Genomic DNA, 22,547 nt, shown 5'->3' on the forward strand with positions numbered 1-22,547 from the left:
TATTAGTATCTACCTTGGTTGGTCAATTATACTTTGATGTCTGTATCTCATCCTACTGTCTTAATCCTCTTCATGTCCTCTATGATTCTTAAGTTGGTACCTTATATAGAATATATGCTTAATCCAGTCTCAGTTGAGTCTAATACTTAGAGCTTTGAACCAACTTGATCAGAAGAACCTATTCTTCCAAACATCAATGTATTTTAAAAAGAGGTAAGTGAGAAAGGGTATTAAGGAATTTTTCTGGTTTCCTTTTCCCTCTTCCCTTCTGCTTTCCCATAGATATGTACCTAAACTATCTTATCCAGGCCACTGTAGCTGAACATCAAACATGCCCATTGACTGTGTGAACTACATCCAACTAGGAAGAGGGCCCACCTAATGCAAGAAATGTATACCTTTCATGCATGAACACACCTGCAGCAAACACTCTAGTTCATAAGTAGAATAAAGGCCAAATAAAACCAGAAAAAAACCTGAATGTGTGATTTATTATATTTAAGATTGGTTTATAAGGTTTAAATATCTGTTATCATTAACAGAAATAAATGCAACTTTACAAAATCAGTGTTTCAATACAGTACAGGACTAAATGTAGCAACTGTGCATTGGAAAATTAATATTTCCTCAATGCATGTATCAAATTTGCAGCACCATTTAGAAGCTTCCACTAAAAATCTCTAGCTGCAGTATTTCTTACAAGCTCTACTCAGCGCACAAGTCTACCTAAATCAAGCATTAGAGAAAAACAGTGGAGTCATTCAGGCGTAATATGTAAGATTTGGTACAGGATTAAAATACTAACATTTTTTTAATGTCCTGGTTTCAAATTAATAAATACAAAACAATATAAAAATATACACCAGTTGATAAGACGGCACTGCAGATGATCAGAAAGTTAAATCTCGCTCTCATATGTATGCAGGTATGTCTTTAGTGCCAGGATTTCTGAATAGCTGCGGCTGGTCTTTCGGAAGAAATCCAGACTGGTGAGATGTTCAATGTCCCGCACCCGAGCTGTGTGCATCTTGATGAGTTCTTCTACCCATCTCGACTCATCCTCTGAGCTCTGCAATGGAAATAGTATACAATCAGAGTCAGAATTTTCCAGAGGAGGTTCTCCAAATGCTCAGTTTGTTCCAAGTCCACGAATGACCTCTACGCACTTCTGCACCCAGAGCCAGTGTGTTATTCCTTCCTGGCCTCCCCGCCACTCTACCACATTCCTGTCAGTAATGTGCCACAAATACTTGCCCTTGGCTATAAACATTCTCAACAGCAATTAGCTGCACTAAATAAACGAGACATGTGGTATGAAAGGGCATTTGACTCAATAGGTTCTCAGAACATAAATCAAAATGAGGAAAACCAAAGATCTTGGAGAATTCAGTAATTTGTCCCCCCGCCCCCTCCCTGTCAAATTACAGTGTTAAGCACAGAGCACAAGTGATTGGAATGCTCCTCTGCCTCCCCAGGAAAGTAAGAAGTTTGTGTCCAATGTACAACATTATGTGTGTGCATTCCTAGTCTTTCAGAAGAACTCGCTACATCAGCTACATCATCTATTAGACTCTAATGAATTGACATTCGAATAGTGAGTTTGACTGGAAGCAGCTCAGTTGATACACCTGGTGCTCTGGGGCCCAAGAGACCTAGGTTGGAATTGTGGCTATACCACTTCCCAGCTGGGAGACTTTGGTTAAACTAGTTGATCTCTCTAGTCCTCAGTTTCTCCCTTGGTTCACAAGGAGAAATGCTTACCTCAGCACTCCCTGGGGGGTAGGAAGAAGAGGAAGGAAGAAAGGGTGGGGAAAGAGTAAGAAAATAGCACCATGGAAAAAAGAAAGACTCTGTCTTAGCTACTTGTTTACAACAGCCCCACCAGCACATATATCAGAAGGACAGTCAGATGTCTCACACCAATCAATTTATTTCATGTCTAAGTTGAAACCAAAAAGCAATTCAGGAGAAGCAGTCCTTTATGTTTTAAAAACAACTTATTTCACTTTTGAGGGAAGTTGAGAGCAAGAAGGAAGTCTGAGAGCTCTGAGAATTATGGAGAAACTAGAGGCCTGGTGCATGAAATTCATGCACTGGGGGAGGGGGGTGTCCCTCAGCCCGGCTCTCAGGGGATGTCCGGGACCCCTGGCTCCTTACTGCCTGCCTGCTCACTGCTCCTTATTGCTGCTGCGGAGGCAGGAGAGGCTCCCTCCACCACCACTGCACTCGCCAGCCATGAGACCAGCTTGTGGCTGAGCAGCTCCTGCATTGAGCATCTTCCCCCTGGTGGTCAGTGTGCATCATAATGATCGGTCGTTCTGCCGTTCGATCATTTTGCATATTAGGCTTTTATTATATAGGATATCTACCTTCATCGGTAGGCACGAAGCAGGGGAACCTTTGCAAATAAATTTATTCCCAAATGTCCCAGCAGTGCAATGGCTCCCAAGAGTCTTTCTACAAGATGAAGGGTGGCTGTGTGTCCCAGGGCTGAGAATGTTCAGACCTGCCCTCACCCAACTCTTTTACCACTAGTGGGATCAATGAACCAAAGCCCAAGAACCTGCAATGGGTTTTCTCGAAAAGCTCCAACCCACAGCGACCTGGACAGGGAGCTAAGCAGTTTGTGCCAGTGCTAAATATGTATCATGAGGGTGTTGATTCAGGAAACTGATGCCCGGCCATCCCAGGTGAAATGAAGAAATAGGAAGAAATTGCTTTGCAGACTGGAGGAGTAAGGATTTTAACACTCCATGCCCCACCCTCCTAACCCAAGCTAACCAAGATCTCTGAGATTCACAGCAAAGACCTAAATATAACTCTACCCACAACGGTACTGACCAGTCCTCAGTGTGACCATATAATTAACGAAGTAGGAGGTCTCCAAACCCTGCAGGACCCCCTCCGAGTAAGCAGAGTAAGCATGAAGCTATATTTTGGGAGAATTTTCATATTCAACTCATTTATTTGATTTTCAATGGTCAGTAAGTCTACTTGTTTCTTTGTAAATACAGCCATTTGAATGTGTGGACATGGGTGAAAAGGTTTTTCCTAATTTAAATTTATAAGAATTCAGGGGAAAATCTGTGTTTTGCTATTTCTTTCTTTGGGAAGTGATTTGCCAAATTCATTTGACAGACATTCTCCTCTGGTTCTAACATGCTAAAATCTAGCCTCCAATTAATCATTAGAAAATACTAGCTATGCTAAACATGAAAAAAAAATGTCTCCTACCTGATATTAGCAGGCAATCTACAGAAGCATTTGCTGAGGGAGACTCTAGTGTGAAATGCAAAACTAATAAAACTCAAATAAAAGTTCATGTGTACCGAGGGAGGGAAGAAGGAAAGGAAAAACTTTAAGAATAAATAACTTAGAACACTAATGCAACCAAAAGCACAATCCATGAACTTGCTTATTGTCTCTATTACTATGAAAATTTACTGTTCACCTGCCTGTTCTCCCTGATTTTATCCCAACTGAGTTTGAATTCAAGCCCTGGCAGTTTTAAGGTGAACCTCAAAGCAAGGACAGGTTTCTATGTGGACAGGGGGTTCTTCAATAAGAAGCTTGCTGGCCATGAGCTCTACAGGAAATACCTCTAAGCTCTATGCAGAGCCAGGAACCAAGAAGGAAAGACCTATGAGAACATTAGTGGATTTCATTTGTCAGATGAAAAATGTGCAGTGTCTAAAGAATTGCTTTGACCTGAATTTAAAATAACATTTTCAAACTCTCCCATCACCAAATTCCTCTACTGACAGAGGAACTTGAGCATGTATTCCCTAGGAACCTACATATACCTTAAATAGCCTATTATGAGTCTTAAATGTTCTTTTTAGTTTCCATTTTATCTTAAAAATGCATGGCAATTTTGAATTTCACTCCTCAACATGTATGTGTTTGTTTTTTGCAAAAAATTTACCTCCCCACAACAAATTTTTAGTAAATTTGAGGTTCAAAGAAAGCACATCCTGTTATACACTCTTCTGGTGGACCATTAGCTACTCTTGTGGTTATAAACAATCAAAATTGAGAAGGTCTAGCCAATATGTTGATGAGAACTAGCCTCTCTTATAGTTCTCTTGCTTCTCCACTTCCCATCCAATAATTTATAAGATCTTAATGATCCTTTCAGTATAATATTGCGGCCTTCCACTTCTTTTTCAATTTCTAAGATCACAACCCCAGTTTAAGTTATTACCTCAATCCCATGAAATGAATCTTGCCAAACGCCATTGAGTACCATGCTTGACACCCTTTCATTCAAATTTATCTCCCTAAAGCAGAGCCTACAATGTTTCTCCTATGCTTAAACATTTTACATTGCTTGTTAATGCCTATGCAATAAGAAAAACTCCTAAGGTCCCAAGGTTCCACCATGAAAATCTGATCAATTTGAAAGAGGATGGGCATTTGGAGTCAGAGGTCTCGACTCTAAAGTCCTGCTCTCCTATTGACTAAACAGGGTACCAACTGACATACTTTTCCTTTATTAGCTCTAGGTTTCTCAATAATTAATAAAAAGGGATTGGGGGAGAGCATATATACCTGCCTCACAGGGTAATTAGATTATTAGAAATAACATATATAGGGTGTCCCAAAATTCACGCAAGATTTGCAATTCAATTGAATTCAATTGAATTGCAAATCTTGCGTGAATTTTGGGACACCCTTTATATAAAGGGCTTGCACAGGACTTGGCTGGTCACATGTACTCAATAAACGGTACAGCTACTACTGATGCTAATATGACTATTGTTACTATTTATTTTATTTTAAATTTGATTTTAAGCAAGTTTTAAAACCAGATTGCCAGTTAAAAAATGGTCACGAGGCTGTAACATGAAGTGTAGTGAATACAGTCCATAAATTGCAACAACTAGGTATGGTGTCAGGGGGTACTAGACTTACTGGGATGATCCCTTCATAACATATATACTAAATGTGTAATTGCTATGTTGTACACCTGAAACTAATGTAGTTTGGCTGTCAACTTAAATGAAAAATTAAAAAAAAACACCTTACCTCCCACTATTACTCTTATTTCCAATATTCCATCTGAACTTAATTAGCTTTCTTGGCCATCATTTCAATTTTCTTTCTTTTTTCCTGAATCCCTTATTTTGCTTTGGATATTCATAGCCTCAATCTTCTCCTATAGTTGAAACCATTGTCCAAAAGCCAGCTTGGCCATGAAGCTGATAATCTCTGTTGAAGCTTTTCTATGGCACTTTGCCTTTTACTGTAGCAATTTCTGTACCCGTTTCATTTGTTCTCCCCATTTCATTTGCTCTCTCCCAGTGAAGGCTGCCTAGGGTAGTGACTGTTGAATAGACTTCTGTTTCTCCCAGAGTATCTTACACAAGTTAGGAATTTGAGTTGTGCTTGTTGACAAAAAAATCCTCTTGAGTAGATTTTATCCCTGCTCTTTATATTACATGAAACAAAAGCATAAAGACTATTACTTCTAAAGTCAGCCTTGGAGCACAGACACTCAATTGCATTAGTGAGACCTGGAATAGCTGTTATTTGTCCCTGAGTGTAGAATCCGTTCAGGGCCAAGAGCATACAGCATGGCTCATGTCTACCTCCCTGGGGAGTTTTCATCATGCCATCCTGTCTCTACATGGAAATAAGAGAGTCAGGAGTCACCTGTCTATCTGAAAATGGGGTGACCCCCTCCCATAACTAGTAGCAAATGAATTCTGATTTGTAAAGAATATATTCCCCTGTGTGTCTTTTTTTAAAAATATATTTTTATTGATTTCAGAGAGGAAGGGAGAGGGATAGAAAGATAGAAACATCAATGATGAGAAAGAATCATTGATCGGCTGCCCCCTACTTGGGATCGAGCCTGCAACCCAGGCATGTGCCCTTGACTGGAATCGAACCTGGGACCCTTCAGTCCACAGGCTGACGCTCTATCCACTGAGCCAAACCAGCTAGGGCTCCCCTGTGTGTCCTTTAAAAATGTTTTTATTATGGAAATTTTCAAACACCCATCAAAGTAGAAAGAACTCTTAACTAGTTTCAATAAGTATCAAAATTTTACTACTTTCCTCTTTCTTTTTATAAAATCTGTATGTCTTTTGCAAAACTCAAAGCATTTGGGCACTTTTATCGTCTGTCAAACTCAAATACATAAATAGAACTTCATTAAATGCACACACGCACATACACCCACACTCTTACACTGAAAAATAAAAAGCCATTGGAACACCGTTTCCAAGTGTTAAGCAAAGTTTGCTTGGATCCTTTCTTCTTTCCACTTGGTTGTATAGTCCAAGTGTCTTATAATAAGTATGTTCTGGTTCAACAATGGGATATAGATTGAGAAGTAAAGATGAATTATGTAACCACATCCTAAAGAGCTCTCTTTCAACTCACATTGCAGCTCTCCTCATTTTCAGGTCTGTGAGGAAGAATGAAGGAGGAGACAGAGAGGGGGCCATCACATTTGTCTGCAGGCTGAGTGAAATCCAGGCAGCTGGTGAGGATGCTGTAGTAGTGAGTTGGAACGGGAATGGAACTGCCTTCCACGTATCTGAAATAGGAAGATATTTACAACTGCTGTAGTAGTTTTCCTTTTCAAGTGGTGTACCCGCTTATTGCCTAGGTCACTAAAAATATTTCCCAATCAACTGAATTATTTTTTTTCTTCTAAGGAATAGCCCACTTCTTTATCTCTGAACGTAATGTTTTAGCTGCCTCAACTCCCCCTCTCTCAACCTGGTAGAGTAAAAAAGATATTCCAGGAAAATAAAACAGCTTGAATCAAGACTTGATGCTGGACATGATGAATAGAACAATATAGTAGAAAAGTGAGGCTGGAAGGGTCAACATATTTCAAATTATGAAGGGTTCTGAGTGCCAAGTTGTGGAGTTTGTGTTAAAAAGGATATATGAAACCTTATGCTAACTAACAAAATAACCTTCTTGATTAAGTAAAATATACTGAACAATGCTTCTCTCCAAATCAGGAAATGGGGTATATGCCTTCAAAAAAAAAAAAAAAAAGCCTGATTAGTCATGTCTGCCATAAATCGCTAACAGCCTTTTGAGCATATTACAGGAACTAGCTTCAGGGAAGGAAGCTGACTCCAGCAACCAGATGTTCTGGCTCTAGGAGACTTGCTCTCAACCATAAAAAGCTTGACCAGTTTTAATATAATCATTGAAATGGATCCTTCTGACTTACGTGTAAAGAACTTTCAACCTTCCCTCCCCCTAATTTCTTTGTTCTGCTTTCCCTCTCCCTCCTGATAAAAACCCCTGCCTGCACTGAGATGTTAAAATGGGCTTTGGGACAAGAGTCCTCCATTTTCTAAGGTTGCTGGCACTTAAATAAACCACTTTACTTTTTCCAGCACCTGTTTCATGATTTTAGATTTTGTTGTGGCAGGCAGCCAAAACTGCGTTCGGTTACATTACAGCATTATTGTTTAGGCAGTAACACATAACTGAAGGTTTCTGTACTAGGAATAATCATTGTGAAATCCATGTTTCAGGAAGGTAACTTTCATAGTTGTGTAAAATGGGCCAGAGAGAGGACACACTGAAGCTAGGTGTATAATAGTCCTTTCAAGCCACAATAAGATCCTGAACTGGGTACAGAGAACTTACTAAAGGAAATACTAAGACTGAGTGCTAGTGATAAACTTAGAGGTATTAAAAATCTTTTCCAGTAGAATGAAGTATACAAATCACAATTCCTTACCTGGTGTTCTATTATCCTAATTTTAATCATTTTCAAAATATTGAAAATTATCATTGAACTGATAACATAATTTTGGCTAAAAACTATAACAACAATCAGCAATAAAGTAATTGTACAGTTATGATGAAATATAATGAATGACTGGAAAGGGAGTAAGATAACTTCTAATTTATTAATTATCTATGTAAAAAGTAGCATTTTCTCTAATTATCTGTAAATCACAATTAAACCTTCTTAATTTTTGTGCTCCTGATTATTTCATGTATGTATAAAATTAAATGACATATGAATTGTTCTATTTGTATCTTCTTGCCTTCACCATTAGATTGTAAGTTCCTTGTGAGCAGAATATTCTTTGTATCCTATTATATCCCCAATAACACCACAGAAGGTAGAAACTAGATTCAATGAAAGTCTATATACAATTTCCTACTGAGATGTACTAACTCAGAAAATCTAAAAAATTTTAAAAGTCCCCTAAATAATGAAGATATGTGAAAAGTATCATCTTCCCACAGAAGAGCTGTTGAAAAGTGACAAAAAATTTTAAATCTTCAGATCCATTTTCTTTCCTAGAATGGAAAAATGCATTTATTTACCACAAAACCCAATTTCATTACAACCATCAATGCCATGCTTAATCAAAGGTCCACAAGAACTAAAGAAATCACAAGGAGATTCAAAGAGCAAAAGATTTAAGGGGTATTAGCTCTTCTCCAGTATGTGAATCTTTGAAGAATAGTCTTGAGTGATATATGAGAATTAGAAACACACACACACCAAGTGGAGATGAAAAGCTTACTGTTTGATTTTGTCCTGTGTGTCATGTAAGCCATCGTAGTCATAGTCGAAAATGGGTCCACTTATCACATTAACTCCATTCCTTTCTGAAGCATATTTCTTCACCAATACCCTTTGGAAATAATTCCAGACTCCTGTGCAAAGACAAAATCAGTACTTCATGAATAAAGCTCCTTGCTTTGGCTAAATTCTTTCTAGAGTACATTCTATAAGTCAAATGTCACAAACCAAGAGAAAATAGAGCTGAGAAGAATCCATCCTAAAGCATTAGCTGTGTGTGTGTCATTTATGGGCCAGCAAAGAGAAAGATATGGAGACACTGGTAGGGAGTTTACCCTAGCTCAATAACTCAGGGAAGAATTTGCAGATGAAGTGGTTACTGAGTTGAGATCTGAAGGACAACTGGATGTTTCCTAGGCAAAGAGGTGGTGACAGAACATTCCGGGCAGGGGGGATAGTAAGTACAAAAGAAGAAGTACAATATTTATGAGAAATGGGAAAAAAGGCATTACTCTATTATCTATTCCTTCATAATCTCATAGGCATGCTAGTTCCCCTGTTTATGTCTCCAGCCTTGACAGATTTTCAGATATGCTATCCAACTACCCATCTCATGGTCCACTTGAAAATCTAATAATCATGTAGAGCAAAAATGTATCCAAACAGAATTCTTTATTTTCCTATCTAATCTTGCCCCAATTCTTATCTTCTCCATCATAGTTAATGGCACTCACAACCAGATATTCAGGTCAAAATCCTCAGAGTCATCCCTGGCTTCTCTCCTTAGTTCATACACATGTGAACAAGACCCAACAGTGTCATCTCTAAAATACATCCCAGTCATCCAATCTAACCACTTCTCACCATTTTCACCCCATCCACCCTGGTCAAAGTTACTAGCCTCTCTTCAATAAACTGCTACAAAAGACTACTTCCTGGGCTCTCTGTAAGAAACTCTCACTTCCCTGTAGCCCATTCTCTATATAGACAGATTCTTTTACACCATAAATCAGGCTGCATCACACTACCCCCTACACGCATTTCTAACACTCCAGATGATTTCTCACTATATATAATTAGAATAAAATCCCAACTATCCACTGTAGACCCTGCCTACCTCCATGGCTTTGCTTCCTACCTCTTTCCCCTCAGGTACATGGCTTTCTTCCTGTCCCCAACCTTGCCAACTTGTTTCCAATTAAAATTTTGCCTTTGATCTCCTTTCTGCCTGGAAAAGTCATTCCCTGATCTGTGCAAGTCAGGTTTCTTCTCCATTACTCATTTCTTGGTTGCAAGCTCACGCTAAAGAGGACTTAATTGTCCACTCTAGCTCCATTTTGCATTACTAGGGGCAGGAAAGGAGAAGGCAAAAGAAGGGAATAAAAGAAGAAAACAGGAAAGGCACACAATGCATTGGTTCTGAAAAGTTGGATTCAACTTACTACGCTCTATTCCACACGGAGGTGGGAAGGTGCAGGCTGTTAGCACTTCTTACCACCCCCATTCAAAAGTACTTGGCCATTGTGCCCACAGTACTTCAACTGCATATGACATCTCCTGATGCTCTGAGTGGGAAAGAGCAGGCCCCCAGAGCCAAAACACTACAGATAATTATTTACAATAAAGTAAGGAGGACAGTAGGAGAGAAGTTCAAATGTTAACTTAAGCATAAAAACTGGAGAGGCAAATAGGGAAAGAAATAACAATGAGAACAGTCAAAAGGCCAAGCCCACAGAATTGTGGCATATGAGAAAGCCTTTTCCCAGTGAAGAACAGTGAGCCCTCTGTGAAAGGCCTTCTGTCATGCCAGCCTCAGGGTGGTACTAAGTGTTTCCTTTATTACTGCTTGGTCAAAAGGCATCAGTAAGAATAAAGAAATCCAGGGAACCCTGATTTTTGGAAATTAAATGAAGCTGCATTTCATGTATTGTTATGACATGTATCAAAATGGGTTTCTGAAACATTTCTCAGTTGGGTTGGAGAACAAACCAGGAAAGCTTTTAAGAGCATACTTTAATTTTTCATGCATAAGCAGTGGATTTTACCTTTAAATAAACCTTCATTTAGTAACCTAGGGCATCACATAAATATTTTTCCCTCTAAACCATGGTTGGCCATTTCACCAAAGTCAAGTTGGGGAGTCCTGCCACTGTCAATGATACTCTACAATCATTTGTTCCTATGGGTCCTATTTTGAGACCTTATTTCAGCCCTGAGAGTCCTGTAACATAGCCCAATGCTCCCGTTCCAAGTAGGGAGAGACACCTCCTTTTCCTATCTTTCCTGCAAGCATATAGGTCTGTTCACTGTAAATGAACTGAACGGAGGTAAAAGCTACTCTACAATGCTTTCTCTATGTTTGAATACATGCATGGATAAACAAATGGATGGATAAATGAGAAAATGAATGAATTCTTTGTTATCAGAAATAGAAAATGGATTGTTTTGGCCAATTAAGTCGTAATATATATATAAACCATAGAGGTCATGCAATTAAATCTCTTAATTTTACAAATGAGAAGTTAAATGACATCTATATGATCACATAGTTAGAGGTCACCCTCCTGGGACTAGAACCCAGTTTCTGGTCCAGGGCTTATTGTGCTTATATCAGTCATATCACTGTCATCCACAAATATTTATGCCATGTGCAAAGAAATAATGAGTGTTCAGAGAAACTAAGATAATTTGCAGAGGTTCAAAAAACATCTGAATTCAATACTCTGATGATTCAGAAGACAACTAAGCTCTTACTATGTTTCAGCATCAACATTCAAAATACATGGTCACCATCATCCTGAAGTAGAGAGGTACTAGTAGCTTTTACTGGAACATTAAATAAATACATATAGATGCTGTTGAATGTCAAGTAGCTTCCAAAAATACAGAGAACCCCCTTTTAACCAGCCATATAATCAGCACTGAAGTAGAAAGACCACCAGGTCAAAAGGAAAACGCAAACTTGGTTTAGTTCAGCTTCTACCATTCATGATCTGGGTCACTTTTTAAAAAAATATGTATTTGTAATTGATTTCAGAAAGGAAGGGAGAGAAGAGAGAAACAGAAACATTAATGATGAGAGAGAATCATCCATCGGTTGCCTCCTGGGATTGAGCCCGAAACCCAGGCATGTGCTCTGAGAATTGAACCATGACCTTCTGGTTCATAGGTCGATGCTCAACCACGAGCCACACCTGCCAGGCGATCTGGGTCACTTCTTGTGACTCTATTTCTTAATTTTAAACAAGAGATAAAGAATCTGCTTACTGCTGTTACAGATTCATATCTTGGATTAACAGTAGAGAATTTACATGAAATGTCTTTAAATGTTGCAAAGCTAAACATAAAGGTAATACAGAGGTAGAAAAGTTAAGTGGTAAATTTGAAAATAAATAATAGTTTACTAGGTAAATATTGGACTTACGTTTGAAAGCAGGATACATTGGAACCATATTGGTTACAAGGAATGCATCATATTTAGCTTCTGGTGAAGAGCTCAGATCTAAACATTAGAAAAACGAACAGTATCCATTACTTACCAAAACCTACATCAATTTAAAAAATCAATCCTCTAAAATAATCCAAATAGCCTGAAGTGGATGAATCTACTCTTTTATTCCTACTCAATTCTTACTTTATACAGAATTTCCTACTTCCCACCCCCAACTCTATCTCTTTCCTTCAGTCAGTAGCTCTCTCTCAAAATTTTTTTATAATGCTTTTTCTTCCTACCTAGTCTTAGATCTCTTAAATATTGTGAAAAGAAGTCCTTGATTTCAATAGTGTAATTTGGACTTTAAAAAATGTCATCAAGCTAATGAGAGATAATTAAAGGGCTTCATGTATTATTTAAATAACTAGAGGCCCAGTGCACAACAGTCGTGCACTGGGGGTGGGGTTGTTCCTTCAGCCCAGCCTGCGCCCTTTAGCAGTCCAGGATGTCCTTGGCACATGCCAAAGTTCCAGCGTCTACCACCCTTGTGGTCAATGCACGTCATAGCAACCAGTCATTCTTCCATTTGATCAATTTATATATTACCCTTTTATTATATAGGATAATGTCTTAATGATTTACTATTTCACTTTCATATTTCCATTTAATGATATGAGGAGGCACACAGAATATTCCCTTGCAGTTTAGAATTCCCCTGGAGAATAGGATTTGTGAAAGCTGTTCTCTTTTCCGGCCAGTTTTGGAAGGATCCCATAGAAGGTCATTCCTTCAGTCTCTTGAGCAGCTCTCCTGAAGAAAAGCTAAAACCACTGAAGTCTTAAATACCAAGTCGCACACTCCAGACTCCACAAAATTACACCCCTCTAGAATGGTCAGATCCTGATACTTTGTAACTTACAGGGAGGGAAGAGGAATCCATACGACATCTGTTTATCATTTTTGTAGGCCAAACAACTCTGACTGAAACTCGGAGAAACACGAACATCAGGCCGGACACAATTGGTCAGATGCTCAGGGATGCTGGAGACCTCCGCCTGCATGGTGAGTCAGAGGTGGTCAGTAATGTCATCACAAAGACAAAATCAAACCGACAGTGCCATGCTGAAACCAGTTTATTCTGTTACAGCAGCATCCAAACCCCTCTAGCTTTTATTGTAGCTCATATTCTGATATCCTGACTACTTAAAAATAAAAAAAGACCTCAGTTTTAAATACAGTAAGCCAGTAATTTTCGAACACTTATCTATTTAGCAGCAGAACTCTCTTGATAAAGTCTTAACTAAAACAATATATACAGCAGGAGTCCCACTGTTGAAATAATAAATGGGATTCCACAGAAGACAGTTAAAAAATAACACTCTGAGAAATAATATAAACTTGGTCTCTATGCAAAGGAAGACTGCACATGCATATTGTAGTGCCAGAGCAACACACACGCACACAGTACAAATTAATGAGAAGCTGTGTTTGGGGTAGTGGAAGTGCTCAGTTGTATTTAGAAATTAAAAACAGATCCTCAATTGTCAAATAAAAGTGTCTAATTCCTGATATCACAACTGAAACTCCAATATAAAACTTTTATTAAAAAACAAATAGGGCCTGACCAGCAGGCTCAGTGGTTGAGTGTCAACCTATGAACCAGGAGGTCACAGTTTGATTTCCAGTCAAGGCACATGCCAAGGTTCCAGGCTTGATCACCAGTAGGGTGATCTCATCATTGATGTTTCTATCTCTCTTTCCGTTCCCCTTCCTCTTTGAAATCATTAAAAAAATATTTTTTTAAAAAACAAACAAATAGGATATTGATAGTGGGGAGGCTGTGTGTATGTAAGGGTGTAGATACATGGGAACTCTCTGTCTTTTCCACTGCATTTTGCTATAAACCTAAAACTACACTGAAAAATAAAGTCTATGAAAACAAACAAATCTTGGTGACTTCTGTAACTATTGGGCAATGGCAAGCATAGTAAAAGTAACTAAATAACTAGTATATCCCCTTTAATATTTAACATACTACTAAGAAATTATTAGAACATTGCATAAAGTCCAGTTCAAAATATCTTGAAATAGATTCAACATAGGATGTTTTTTTTCATCAGAAAAAAAAATTAAACTCTTTTCTAAGGCAAAATTCTGTTAAGCAAGCAATTATAATATGAATGCAAGGAATGTAATCACATGAAGAATTATATAAAACCCAATTTCCTCAATGACCTGTTTGGAAACAGTGTATGATGTCCAGAGTGGCATTTGGAATATCTCACTATAACCGCTTTCAAAATCTGTATGATATAAGATATCATATCTAGTCCGATAAAGCACTGCAGGGCGTCCATAGAGGAGGTGTCTCTCTAGGGAAAAAAAAATAAACTGTGTTAAACACAAATTAAACTTTACATCAAATGTTAAAGAAACATTGGAAGAGTCCAGTTGTCCAAAATTTGCTTGCTTACTTATTAATAACATAGAGCTCCTTCTCCTTAATTGAATCAAGTACTTTCCTAACACTTTGTGGTTTATCTGATTACCTAAGTATGGGTCAAGGCTTACAGTTATCAAAACTATTATGCAAGTGCCATATTTACTTTAATGCTTTTTTTTCAGTTGTAAAGGATTTTCATCTGTATAGGAAGGAAACATGGTTAGCAAATTTTGAAATGATTCAGCAGAATGAGCAGTCAATAGGATTGATTTTTGTGGAATTAATTCATTTGACCCCTGAAAAGGCTCATCAAATTAACCAATGATTTAATTAAGAGGAAGGCACCCTTTGATCATTAGTTGCAAACAGCAACTCAAATATGCATGATTTCAGCATAAACAGTGAGTAGTAATGAGCATTTAAAGTAAGCAGCTTCATCACATGGAGGAAAACTCTTTAGGTAAGAACTTAAAGAAACATGTATAGATAAAATAAGTGGGCATTTAGAAGCATCCTTTCAATACAGAAGAGGGGAGGTCATCAGTTACTAAAGAACTCAGTTAAGACCCCAGAATGGAGATCCAGACCTCCAAGGGAAAGCTCTTCTCTTAGGGAAAAATTAGGTCTGAAATCTCACTCTTCCAGGAAGAGAGAGCAGTTTCGTGTGCAAACTTTCATTCCACGCCCGCAATAGCTGCCTGGAGCTTGATCTGCCCGGTTTGGATGGGCTGAAGTCAGCACTTCCATAGATTCTTGGAAATTGGGGTCTTACAGACCAAAATATTTAAAGATTGAGGTATTGAGTGTTAGGCAATTCACAATTCCCTAAGCGATCATCAAAAAAAAAATAAATATATTTATGCTTACTTTTATTAGAGAAAATCAGTTCTGGCAGTCACTTATTAAATTATTTATACATGTTGCTTTAATTAAAGTATTGCCCATCTATGTGAGTAACAGAGGAAACTCTTCCTAGAATACTTTGCGAGACCCTCCCCAAGTAGAACTGCTGATTTGAGGCAAAGCGGCCCACACTGTTACTGCACAAGCCCGTTCTGGGTAGTCTGGCTTCAGCACTGCAGTAAACATAGAAGCTTTTGGTTAAGAAGCTAAATTTGGGGACCCATCCGGAAGAATTAGGACATAATATGATCGTATTATATAAATGAAATATAATGAACAATAACAACAAAAAAGCCAGCAAATCATAACAGTAGTACTTGGGGGCAGTAAACAAAGTCAGACTTTCCTTCAAAACTCAAACCAAACCTTTTCTAGGTTCAAAATTTCCATTAACGTTTTCCTTGTTTTCACTTTTGTTGCCTCTGAATTTCCTGGTTTCAGCTGGAAGCAGAAGTATCAAAATTCTTTGAGAAGCTATTATCTCTTTATCATGCAAATTTTAATGCTTACCAAACACATTCTTCCAAATTCAAATGCAAACCTAGCGTCCAGTCTATTCCATTAAGGGGTGGCAGCAGCCATGTCTCTCCATGAAACACCCCTCCTTAGAGCAGCCACCAAATAATAGTTTTGGACAATCAATAGACTCTACCAACTCTGCCCACCCCCACCCCTCCCCCCCAGTCCTTGTCACCTATTGCCATTTTTCAACATGACACTCCATTTCACGAAAGCTGATTTATTTGCAACACTCAGCTCATAATCATTAGGAATGCTATGCTTTTATACATGTGATCCCTTTCTCTCTATCAGGAATAATTTCTCCACCAATCCTGTTATCTATCTACCTTCACATTTTTTCATTAATATATTCCCTCTCATCAATGAGTACATTTTTTGTGCCAGCCCTCAGGCTATAGAATAGAGATACTAGGCAAAGATAATTAAGATAGAGCTCTTACCCTCAAAAAGCTCACAGTTCAAGGGGAGAGACCAACATGGCACACTATATTAGAGATATCTACAGAGCGTAATGGGAACACAGAGTGTGATGAATGCCATGGATGGGGTGAGGTGGCATCAGTACAGTCCTCACAGAACATAGGAAACTAAGCCAGGTTGACTCCACATCCCAGTTTATGCCATTGCCTTGGCATAACTATTAATAGTGCTTCTTTCCATACTCAAAAGTGGATGACAAATAATATGGTCACATTGTTCAGCCCTCATGGAAGAGACATGAGAAAGGGGGGGAGGGTACAAAAAGGGAAGAGGCATTTTAAGATTTACTTTCTCCTGAAAGATTCCCCAGTTAAGTTACTCCATCTCTTCTGCTCCGCATGTAAAGACTCAGTTTTCTTCAGAAATGTGTGCTGCAGAGCTTCCAAAATATGCACAACTGCAATTTTTGGCACACAGCTGAAGCACAAATATATCATATGGACTACTTTTTTCTCAGTTGTTAACTGGGCAAATATGTCATGAAGAAAAAAAACAATGTGGTGGTTTCAACAGTTTTCTAAAATCCAACCAAGAAACACAAACTTTAAAATCCAGAATCAAAATTTAGATTTTTCCTTTTCCAGTTTATCAGTTTCAAAGAACCACAGATTCTTGGTCACAGCCTGACTCTGCTACTCTGGTAAGCCACCCATTGCATTTCTGTTTAGCAAATGTCCCTAACGTGAGCCATAAAGAGTGAGACTGAATCGCAGTTTTTGGACACATAAACTCTTCATCTTGAGACCAGCTACCTGGAGACACATCCAAGAGCCTCTGCTTTGGAAATATATTTGTTGTGATTTTTTGATAGGGATCTAGCACAGTCCATATCTTCCTAGGTTAGGTCCCTACTCCATGAAATTTCAGACAGAGCCTTCATACCACACCCCAGTTCCCTGTTTACAATAGTCTCTGGCATTCTGGGTACATGCCAAGGTTCTCCCTCAGATACCACACGTGGCAAAATACTATGAGTCAAATCTTTTTAAGTGGTGTGGACTTCCCCAGTGCTCATTCTTCTTGTCTTCCAAAATTGGGCCACCTAGACTTGATCTTGTGTTTCTTCTCCTTCCTCAGCTTCCTGATTCACAGTCTCAGACATTAGCTGGCTAATTTAAGAGCCACATGAAAATTCCTCCTTTTTGTGATTTTTAAAACATCCACAATAATGTACTTTTACATTTTACCACAAAATCTCTACCCACGATCTTTGTTTTTCCTGCCTCCCTTTCTCCTCCTTGCCTTGCAAGGGCCTACTATCCTTTACTACCATGTTAACCTCCTCTGGGATTAGATTCAATGCCTCTATTCATGTCTTCTTCTTGCTTACCTCAACCCTTAAGACACTACATTGTAATTCATTAACTGGCTAAATCTCACAATAAAATAAGAAGAAGAACAAGAATATAATTTTATTCATTTTGTTTATTATCTCTCTAACTCCAATAATATCAACCACATACTATCTTCTTGGTAAATACTTGTTGAATGCTTGTTTTATTTTTTAAAATACTATTTTTTGTGACTATAAAGAAGTAGATTTCTAAAATGACCTGCCAAACATAACCCCAACAGCTAGACTAAGCAGATGAATTCATCTCCACTTTACTGAGAAAGAACTGGAGATTAATGATTTGCATAAAATAATTCAACTACATAGCAATACCCAGATTCTCTCCTGACATAATCTCTTAGAGTAAGAAGAATTTTTCACAGGACAGTACAGGGCCTTTAGTGTCACATAGAACTAGAGTTAAAACCCATCTCAGCTCCTAATAGCTTTATGATTCTGTAATTTAACCTCCCAAGGTCTCATTTCTCCCTAGGTGTTGCACTGTTTGGTGACAAATATGTAAAGCTAGTCTTGACCCAAAGTAGTTGTGGTTGTAGTAGTTAGAGTTGCAATTAAAGAAATATTAGTAGGTAAAGGTTATTAAAATTTAATGTCTATTCCATCTGATTCACCTTGAATCCTGCTATAATTCATAAACAATTATACTATATAATGATTTCTCCCAAGTCTTCCCCAAAACACACACAAGGATACTCACACAGAGAAACACTTTAGCACAAGTAACAGAGATTCCCTCTCTAGTCATATTCAGACTGTGCTTTAAAGTTAACAAGAATGACCAATGTGTAAGTCATTTATCTTATCCAAATGAATTGCTATTCTGTGTGACAGAGAGCCAAACATATATAGGTATAATGATTTTTAATTCCTTTTTTCACAAACATAAGAGTATATGTCAAACTGACTGAGAAATATAAAACATTTTTATAGCAATGTAAATAGAGAAAGATTAAGGTAAAAATAAATAGTGCAATTCTTCTTACAGTGAAAATTTACCTGGCTCGAGTGCCAGATTGCTTGCTGAGAGTTTTTAAATTTCCATTTTGTCCATTCATTCATCCATTGACTCAATCTCTCAAAAAAGTGAATTTTCATTGCACAGTAAGTTTGCCAAGACATTAACTACATGTGATTCAGAAACAAGTCATCTAATTAAGATCCAGAATTCACCACATGTCTAGAAATATTAAGGCTTTAGCAAGCAGTTTAGATCACTGTTTTTGAAGATTATGTATTCTTCCTCTTCATTTTTAGTAAAGGACTTCATTCTATGATAGTTTAAAGATTTATAGCAAAATATTTATGGCAAAATATTGCCTAAGGTTAATCTACTATACCTTTCTTTTGTTACCTCAAATAGAACTCCTGGGTTGTTTCACTACTGTTACATACAGCTTTTACACATGGGTATTGTATACTAGATGTATGTGTGTGGTTTTTTTTGGCAGATGACACTAAAATAGCCACATATCAATGTTACAAATGGAATGTGCATAGCACATCATTCATTCTGAAAAAAATCAGCTCCCTATAGGTGTGTTTTAAAAAACTAGGAGTAAAAGTAATAAAACTTGATATTTGGATAGAACTTTAGGTCTGAAAAATGCCTAAAGGTTTCAATATATATTCACAGATATCCAGAAAGGGGAAGCAATTACTCCTACCATGCACATGTACTCTCACACACACACTGACTTGAATTCAAGAGGTTCTACTCTAGTGGAGCAGACATTGAATACTTTAGATGGGAGACTAGATTTAGGACCCAGGAAACACCACAAAGATCAGAAAGAACTCTGATCACAAAAAATGTCACTTTGCAGCTGAAGAAATGATGGAGGGTAGGATCCTTAAGGAGGCAAAGACCAAGAGACCGAGAGACAGAAAGAGACAAGAAAGCGACTACTGAGGCTTATACACATTCTAGACACTAAACAAGGACATACTTTGCACATAGTAAGACAAGGAAATATATTTTTATTGCATGTAAGTTTTAAAGTCTCTTTTGTATCATTAAAGGCTATCCCAATAGGCCCTGAACAGACAAACGAGATGTGCCACTAGGATCCTCCGCTAATATTTTCGGTCACCAATGTGAAGTCATATCTAACTAAGATGACACAACGGACGGGAACCAGATGTTTCAGAGAAATCGGTTCCCAACCCAGGGTGAGAACTCTACAAATGACCTTGTGGGTCCATTTGCATGAAAGTATATACATTTTAAGCTTCAGTGATGTAAAATCATCTTAAAATAAGACACTCAGGCTCACCTCTGATGGATGGGTGAGGTCTAACTATAGGTCCTCCAGCTCTGAAAGGTAGTGACTCACCTTGAGACACACCTCTGGTTTTCACACTCAGAAGTCTGAGGTTACTGAGCATGAGTTGTGGGGCTGGTCTTGTCACATGAGCACACTGCCACCAACAAACTAAATGCAGATTTTTTCCCCCCAGATGGAAATGTTTTAGTGCCAGGAAGAGCCAGAACTTGAATCAGCAAAAAAATGGGATTCAATTTAAAGTTATCATCATTCCCTGTTCCATTAGTGACTTTGGGAGAGAAGCATCTCAGTATTATTTCTCTGTCTTGGTGATGATATATTGAAAGACTCAAATCATGAGCTTCCACAACCCTTGACCCTGGCAACATTCCAATACAGTGGAACCTCAGGTTTCGAGCTTAATTCATTCCCGAAGGCTGTTGGAGAAGCGATTTGTTTGAAAACTGAATCATTTTTTCTCATTAGAAATAATGTAAATTTAATTAATCTGTTCCAGACCCCAAATAATTCCATTTTAACCTTTCTTATATACAGTACATGTCTAATGTACTGTTTAATCTATAATAAACAATTCCTTTCTTACACTGATCGAGCCACCTCCTACTGGCCTTATGGGAATCACTTTCAGCACTTGTTCCAGGGGTGTCTTTCAGATCAGCATGCAGCATCTTTACTTGTTCATGTGTCACTGCCTCTGAAATGGCTGTCACTGGCTAACAGCTTTTTGTTTATTCAAATAAACACGTTTTTCTACTTCCAATTGCCTGTGGTCATTGTTTCTTTCACACCCTTAGCAACATTAGCACTCTTGATGGCCTCTTTATGTTTTAAAATGGTGCTCATCATTGACTTTACCAGCAACAAAAGCATTCTCTCCTTTGTTTGTCGCCTAAGAAACAATTTTTGTTGTGCTGAGGTATCAGTATGAAAGGACTGTCAGGTCGAAAACTGAAGTTTGGCTCAATAACCCAGACATTTTTTTCTGTGAATATCTTGATAAAGAGCCGAATTGTTCGAGATGGGAGATGTTTGAGAAGCAAGGTTTGACTGTATTTCTAATTATAATGACATTGAAGTCCACTAGAGGTTAGATGTCAAACATTTCAAATCACTTCTAGAGTGTGTGAAGGATCTGTGTACCTTCCACCAACCAAGCCCTATCTTCAAAGCTGTTTTCTTCCAATTATATGTCAAAGAGTCTGTGTTCTATGATCAAAGAATTAGGGGGATTGGGGGGGGGGGGTGAGGGATGATGCAGAAAGGGAAGAAGAAACAAGATGAAGATCTTTATAAAGAGGGAAAATAAGTAAATAAAACCTTCTACTGGTTTCCTTAACCTTGACTTCATCAGATTGGAAACAGCACATGTGATAAACAGAACCACATGTCAGCTAGTAACTCAAGTACTGCTCTCAGGAGACAGCGACTCCACATCTTTACTGCATGACTGGGGGCTGCTGTGCTTGAGTTCCACTTACTTTTTAATAGACTTTTAGTCATTCCCTCGCTGTTACAAGATACTATCCCATCTACTGCAATAAACTGCATGGAGGCATTTTCCTCCCCTTCCGATTTCTTCTAATTTTCTGGAATTTCAAAACCAGATAAAAGAGCTTGTGGAGTAGATGCGTTATTGTCCTTAATTATTACTTCCGCCCATTGCCATGTGACTTCAGGACCATATCTCCATCAACAGAATATATTTATTCACTCCACTGTTTTCATGTGCCCTGCTTTTGCCAGTGAACTGTGAAGTTAACAAATGCCTCATAACGGCAGAAGCCTGAGACCTGTTCCATGGTTCTGTCGTTCCTCCTTCCTTCAGCTATGAAAAGGGCATGTCTCAGCTAGGGGCTACTCCTTCTGCCTGGATTCCAGAATAATGAGGCAGACCCACACTTAGCCTATAGTCAACATGCTGAAATGTGTGCACAAAAATGCAGCTTTCTTGGTATAAATCACTGAAGTTATTTTTTTTATCACAAGCTTGCAAAAGTTGACTAACACATGTGTATTAACATTATCCATAAAATAAGAGAATAAGTTAGGGTGATCCTTGTGTGAAAAGGGAGCTCTGATTTGGTTCCTTCTGTCTATCTCTCCCCACCACAACAGACACACTTGACTCTCCATGTAAGTGAGCTACAATATAGGTACCAGCGGCTACTATTTGTAATTGTGACTTTCAGTCCCTTCATAGAAGTTCTCATCAGCACCTTAACTTATGACCCATCAGCTACACAACTGTATGTTTGTTTTTTAAAGGGCTTAAAAGTTATTGAAGAAAAAATATATAATGCAATTTTTCTATTACACAGCTGGCATCTGTGTACATAGAATAAACCAATACCCTTTGCCAGATGGATAATGAAGTCATTTTGCAATCCAAATTTGAATTTAAAAAAGATTGTGCTTACACTATGAAGTAAAGAAGTCTCTTAAGCCCTAGCCGGTTTGGCTCGGTGGATAGAGCGTCAGCCTGTGGACTGAAGGGTCCCAGGTTCGATTCCGGTCAAGGGCATGTACTTTGGTTGTGGGCACATCCCCAGTAGGGGGTGTGCAGGAGGCAGCTGATTGATGTTTCTCTCTCATCGATGTTTCTAACT

The 22,547-nt window shown here is 38.3% G+C and overlaps 1 protein-coding gene across 8 annotated transcripts in view; it reads right to left on the bottom strand.

The window, feature by feature from the left end:
* Positions 1–461: 461 nt before the first annotated feature.
* The window catches only part of ENPP2 (ectonucleotide pyrophosphatase/phosphodiesterase 2), a 101,544-nt gene continuing 79,458 nt past the window's right edge, over positions 462–22,547 (bottom strand). For 3 of the 8 annotated variants that reach the window (XM_014452672.2, XM_023750939.1, XM_023750937.1), the window contains 7 exons: positions 15,667–15,741; positions 14,190–14,326; positions 12,874–13,009; positions 11,946–12,023; positions 8,523–8,655; positions 6,391–6,547; positions 482–1,069 (listed from right to left, as the gene is read on the bottom strand). In XM_014452672.2, the coding sequence (XP_014308158.1) occupies positions 899–1,069; positions 6,391–6,547; positions 8,523–8,655; positions 11,946–12,023; positions 12,874–13,009; positions 14,190–14,326; positions 15,667–15,741 (887 nt within the window). In that variant the 3' untranslated portion in view covers positions 482–898. Of the gene's footprint in view, positions 1,070–6,390; positions 6,548–8,522; positions 8,656–11,945; positions 12,024–12,873; positions 13,010–14,189; positions 14,327–15,666; positions 15,742–22,547 lie in introns of all 8 variants that reach the window. The other 5 variants (XM_006085240.3, XM_023750938.1, XM_023750940.1 and 2 more) reach the window with 5 other exon arrangements.

Source organism: Myotis lucifugus, unplaced genomic scaffold, assembly GCF_000147115.1.
Source record: "Myotis lucifugus unplaced genomic scaffold, Myoluc2.0 scaffold_17, whole genome shotgun sequence".
NCBI lineage: Eukaryota > Metazoa > Chordata > Mammalia > Chiroptera > Vespertilionidae > Myotis > Myotis lucifugus.